Below are 5851 nucleotides of genomic sequence, written 5' to 3'. Positions count from 1 at the left end.
TCATACCTGTCACCAGTTTTTAAAGAACTGATTTTAATCCTGCCCACCTCTCCAATCTGCATGGGTTTCTTAGGCTATTTCAGCTGTATGTGTGTGTGTGTGTGTGTGTGTGTGTGTGTGTGTGTGTGTGTGTGTGTGTGTGTGTGTGTGTGTGTGTGTGTGTGTGTCTGATACCCATAAAGTTTTATTGTAACATTGTACCACATTCTCTCTGTTTAGTGGCCACTAAAGCAAATTTTTCCACAGCAGGTAAATAAAATGCTAGTGTGTGAACATGAAAATGCTTTTGCTTTAAATTAAAAAATATTATCATCTTTTATATTTCAAAAGATGTATTTTTGACTTTGATCAGCACAACATCTATTAAAATAGTAGAATTTTCAAGTTAATGCTAAGCTAATAGCAGTGTTGAGAGCAGTTTGTCCAGAAGCAGACGCTCTCACAGTGCAGGGTTCTTAGAAAACAGAACTAATCCAAGAAAATAGAAAAAAGAATCAATTTAAATTTTTTTCTGAGAACTTTTGTGAATATTTTGTGTCTTGTGATGAAAAATTTATTGATGGAAATCTTGGAACAGCTGGTGGTGGTGCAGCAACAGCAGGGATGCCTCCCTGCACCCCACGCAGCTATCCCTAGGACCCTAGTCTTCCCCACAACAGGTCTTTCTTTCTATCCTCTACAGCTTGCTTCTCTATACCCAGTTGTCAGGTCAAGGTACCAGTCCTTCTTTCTCTCACAGGCTAACTCCATCCTTCCCTTCCACTGGACAGTGAGTTCTGCCATGATCAGTTGTTGGCTGAGGGCTCTGATTTATACCCCCTCTATCCAGGCTACCTAAATTATGACTAGCTCCTTCCTCTCCTTCTTGGTGGATTATAATCATATATGAACAATAACAGTGGCATCCTCTCTCCATCCACTGTAAAACAGATGAGTTCTTCCCTGCCACCTTTCTGTATGGAGAGAATGTGATATTTGGACGATTTAACATTAATCCTGGTCCATGCAAGAAGTTCTTCAAGCCTTTCCAGGAGCCAAATGATGTTTGAAGAAGAGTTATTAAATCATCCATGTAGCCCTTCAAAGCTGGCACTCATTGGCCTGGCTGCGTTCTTACTTCTCTGACTCCTGTTTATATTTTGTTTGAGACACAGTAATGTATCTGACAAGTATAGAAAGGCACTGCCTTCCTCACAATGGAAAAACTTGATGCAGTCAGAATGACACTACCTGCAGTAAACAAGATGAACCACAGAAACCACATTTTCCAGATTAAGATTTGAGCTCTGATGCTCATAAAGAGTGTTTATTTGTCAGGACTTTACTGATCAACCTTTAGAAAATACCATTTTAATAGACTAACTCAACTTGTTTTTTTTATGGAAAATCATTTTCTTCTTGTTCTTTCATCTGCTACCTTTAAGAATAAACACAAAATTATGGAATACTTGGCTGTCCCAACTCCACAGAAACCACCACTTGATGTTTGTATAGTGGGAAAGTTATGGGTAAATGGTAAATGGCCTGTATTTGTGTAGCGCTTTACTTAGTCCCTATGGACCGCAAAGTTCTTTACACTACATTCAGTCATCCACCCATTCACACACTGGTGATGGCAAGCTACATTGTAGCAACATTGTAGCCTGGGGCGCACTGACAGAGGCGAGGCTGCTGACACTGGCGCCACCGGGCCCTCTGACCACCACCAGTAGGCCACGGGTGAAGTGTCTTGCCCAAGGACACATTGACCATGACTGTCCGAGCCGGGGCTCGAACCGGCAACCTTCCGATTACAAGTCAAACAGCCAACTCTTGAGTTACGATCGCCCCTGCGGGCGATGGGTGATTATTAATTCAGCGAAATGACTCAGTGTGTTGCTTGGATTTTTTATACTGCAAAATACACATAGGTAATAATCCACATGTAGTAGGAGCACAGGACACTTTATTAAAACAAAATTTAAATGTTTGTTCTTTTTATGCCCCAGAACTTTTAATCACATTTGTATTTTTTTCATGTATGATTATCACAGTAGTTCCTCATCAATATTGACTTAATAATTCTTAATTTGTCACAGTGATTCTTTCTCATACAGGTTCACTGATTTGAATCAAGTGTAGCTGTCACAATGACCTCACACTACAAATCTAAATATTCTGTTTCAGTTTGTGGAAATTGAGCTAAATGCTAAAATGATCACTGTTACAGAAGAAAAACCACAGTTTCATGCAGGATATATTTTATTTGTCTTATATATGATATTTGTCTTGGCTACATTGACAGAGCAATCAGAAATGCTGACATTTCAGTAATGCAAACAGCAAAACATGTGGGGTTTTACTGTCAATCCTTGGTGGTTGTGTAGAATCATGTCGATCCATTGGAGGTATTTTGAGATGTCCGTGTAGACGTTGGGTAATTCTGGGTAGTTACAATTTCTGTTGTGGTTGAAAGAAACAATACCAACAGCAAACCCTTTGCACACCAGAGGACCACCAGAATCACCCTGTGAGGAGGAAGCATTTTAATTGGTCAGTTTATATTAAGTGTTTAATACAGTACATTTATCAAAAAGAAACCCGCTGACATTGGACAGAATACATACCTGACAGAATCCTTTGCTTGTGCCATATCCACCTGCACAGATAACATTGGCAGGAAGTTGAGACCATTGATTCTTACAGACTTGTGGGTTAATTACAGACACGTCCACCACCCTCAGCTCACCAACATATTTACCACCACTCATAGTTTTTCCCCATCCAGCCACCTGGCACACTTCATTTGCTGTTAGATCTATTTCAGCATGCGGAAGTTGAATTACATCGCGTAGACCGTTTGTGGTTGCCAACTGGACACACACAACATAAAGTTAAAATATAAATAAGACCACAAATATATTTCATGTGAAACTGTTGTCAATATAAAGATGTACTTACTTGTAGGAGCATGATGTCATCACCCGTCTCAGGGCTTTCGTAACTGTTATGGACGAATTTTTTTTTAATCGCTACCATTTGGCCATTCTTGAGATTGTGGTTGCCAAGAACAACATGCGTGGGGTGGCTGAAGGAATAATCATTAAGAGGTTTTCAATTCATTTTCTAAATCTGTTTTAATGACATGAATCAGAGATTGAAGCAGAAGGTCGTCCGTTTAGCTCACTGGTTTGGCAGTGAACCATGTGCCACATGACTGAAATTGAGCAGAGCTTTGCTGCGCATCTTTCCCTGCTCTCTACTCATGTTCCTGTCTAATCTTCACTGCTCCACTATCCAATAAAGGCAAAGAATTATCTTTAAGAAAGAGACTTAAGCAGAAGATGTTTGATTACTCACTAATGATAACAATGTGCGGCAGTGACCACAAAGTTATTAGTGATGAGAAACCCTCCACACACATGACCGCCGTTGTTTTGCACAGAGACCATATATCGCATTGAACTCTCTGGGGCTTTTCCTCCATGTATGATGCCATGCACTGAAGAAAGTAAAAGAAAAAAAAAAAGGAAAATTAAATGAATGCCTCATTAAATGGTTGAAGAAGAATAACAAAAACTTGTGATTCTTACCGAGTTGTCCAAAGCAGGTCAGAACAAGGAGGAGGAGAAATTTCTGCAGACCGAACATGATGCCAGCAAAATGGTTAACCTTTGTTTGTACTGTAGGAGTCTCAGGTTGAGCATTTTATAGAGCAGTTTGCTTTGTTGGCAAGTATGATTATCATCTGTCATTTTTTGCCTTTTATGTTTGCATATTTGAAACTTGTGTTATCTTTGCATGGTCTTGCTTATCATAAGTACAGTGCATCATCAGTCAGGAACACACTGCTTTGCACACAGAAATAAAATTCTTCACAAGTCTTTCACATTATTTTACAAATTATTTATCCTTTTTGCTGATAGCAACCTGCAGTCATTTGATGTATTTTTCAACAAGTCTCACATTTATCTGCTGAGGAATCCCAGACCATTCTACTTTTGGCAGATCTCACCAAGGTTTCTCACATTTATGGTCTTCTGGCATGGATCTTGGTCTTCAGTTCACCCCACAGATTTTAAAGTCAGGGCGTCGTGCAGGCCAGTCAGTAACATTCCTTTTGGTATTCTGGAGGCAGTTCTTGACCTGGTATGTTTTGGGTCGATGTCATGCTGGAAGACAAAGCAATGACAATGACCCAGTTTTACTGCTGACTGCCTGAGGATTTCTTTCAAAATCTTCACACATCCTCCTTTCTTCATGATTTTTTCCACCTTGAAGAAATCCCCGGTTCCTGTTGATGCCTAAAGAGCTCTTTCTTCATCTCATCTGACCAAAGGATGCGCTTCAAGTATATATAATATTTTTTCAGCTTGTCCTTAGTATGCATCAGTCTGACTTGAAAGTTTCTCTTTTTCTTGTTCTGCAAGTCAATTCTTGTGCAGTGTTCTGGTGACTGTCTTCTTTGAGACTACAATTCCTGACTTGTCTGAGTCATTCACTTGTGTCTTGGCAGTTGTTCTAGGGCAGAGGTCTCAAACTCGCAGCCCAGGCTGCACAGGGGCTTGTTCAGATTAAATAGAACAAGATACAAAGCATTAAAATACGTTAAAACACAACAGCCTTAATAAATGCAGAGTAGTTTGGACCCAGAAGCAGCGTTCAAACATCATCACTCAACAACCGGATATTGATGTGAAGAAATATAATGCAATTTGGCCCTTGAAGTTACTTTTTTTTGTTAAGAAGGATTTGTTTGTTGTTGAGTACAATGTCAAAATAAGTTCTTTAAAAAGCAAAAAATGAATTAATATGAAGGCAATATGAGCAGAGAGTACAAAGATGCTGAGGGACTAGCTGTGTTAGTTCAGTAAGAGATTCAAAAACTAATGTGTACACATATGTCTGTATTTTTATTTTGTTAAATATGAACAAAATGATAGCAGAAGTGCTGCCACATCTGGCCAGAGACCAAGTACCAATGTGTTTATTCGGTAGTTCAATAAAAGGCTTCAGTTAGTTAAGAGTGAAAATTCGTTCATGTCTGCAGTTTTGTCTTGTTATACGATATTTAAAATGTAAAAAAATATTTGTAGGTGTTTTCTTGATGTTTGTTTGATTTTTTTGTACTACTTGAACACTAAAGTGGCCATCCAATGAGCTGACAGTGCCAGTGGCCCACAGCTTATTTAAGCTTGAGACCCCTCCTCTAGGGTCCTTAAATACATCTCTCACTAATTTCCTTTGCATAGTTTTTCACTTCCTACCTCTGCCAAGCTTGTTCTGTACTGCATGGCTCTCTTTGATCATCCTTGATCATGCTTTTCAGTCCAGTTCTTGACACATGGAAAAGCTGTGATAACTTTGTACATCCATCTTCTGCTTTGTTTTGGGAGCATCAACAATTCTTTTTCTCGAGTCTAACTGATTTCTTTTGTTTTTGGCATGATGCTGATGTTGATGTATGTTTTTATTGGTATTACTGTTTAGTGTTGCTATGCTGAGTAATGAACTAACTAGAACCACAGCACATACCATACAGATCTAGGCAACATGGTAAATGGCCTGTATTTGTATAGCGCTTTACATAATCCCTAAGGACCCCAAAGCGCTTTACACGTTAAGTCATCCACCCATTCACACACTGATGACGGCAAGCTACATTTTAGCCACAGCCACCCTGGGGCACACTGACAGAGGCGAGGCTGCCGGACACTGGCGCCACCGGGCCCTCTGACCACCACCAGTAGGCAACGGGTGAAGTGTCTTGCCCAAGGACAGAACGACCGAGACTGTCCGAGCTGGGGCTCGAACCGGCAACCTTCCGATTACAAGACAAACTGCCAACTCTTGAGCCACGATCGCCAACATC

General features: G+C 40.1%; 1 protein-coding gene across 1 annotated transcript; it reads right to left on the bottom strand.

The window, feature by feature from the left end:
• Positions 1–1925: 1925 nt before the first annotated feature.
• LOC120436251 (trypsin-like) lies at positions 1926–3726 on the bottom strand. The gene is made up of 5 exons (XM_039606937.1): positions 3573–3726; positions 3340–3481; positions 2941–3067; positions 2607–2852; positions 1926–2507 (listed from the first exon to the last, which is right to left on the bottom strand). The coding sequence occupies exons 1-5, from the start codon at positions 3628–3630 to the stop codon at positions 2307–2309; spliced, it is 774 nt and encodes a 257-aa protein (XP_039462871.1). The 5' UTR covers positions 3631–3726; the 3' UTR covers positions 1926–2306.
• Positions 3727–5851: the final 2125 nt, after the last annotated feature.

The sequence above is a fragment of the Oreochromis aureus genome, linkage group 23, assembly GCF_013358895.1.
Source record: "Oreochromis aureus strain Israel breed Guangdong linkage group 23, ZZ_aureus, whole genome shotgun sequence".
Classification (NCBI taxonomy): Eukaryota; Metazoa; Chordata; class Actinopteri; order Cichliformes; family Cichlidae; genus Oreochromis; species Oreochromis aureus.
The sequence above is the reverse complement of the archived record's forward strand: the minus strand, read 5'-3'. Positions and strand labels throughout refer to the sequence as shown.

What these genes read in the sequence shown, in the direction of transcription:
- LOC120436251 (XM_039606937.1), bottom strand. Translation starts at nt 3,630, where the DNA reads ATGTTCGGTCTGCAGAAATTTCTCCTCCTCCTTGTTCTGACCTGCTTT. An exon ending in GACCTGCTTTGGACAACTCG is followed by an intron (nt 3,482 to 3,572) that starts GTAAGAATCACA and finishes TACTTTCTTCAG; the next exon opens with TGCATGGCATCATACATGGA. An exon ending in ATGACATCATGCTCCTACAA is followed by an intron (nt 2,853 to 2,940) that starts GTAAGTACATCT and finishes GTGTGTGTCCAG; the next exon opens with TTGGCAACCACAAACGGTCT.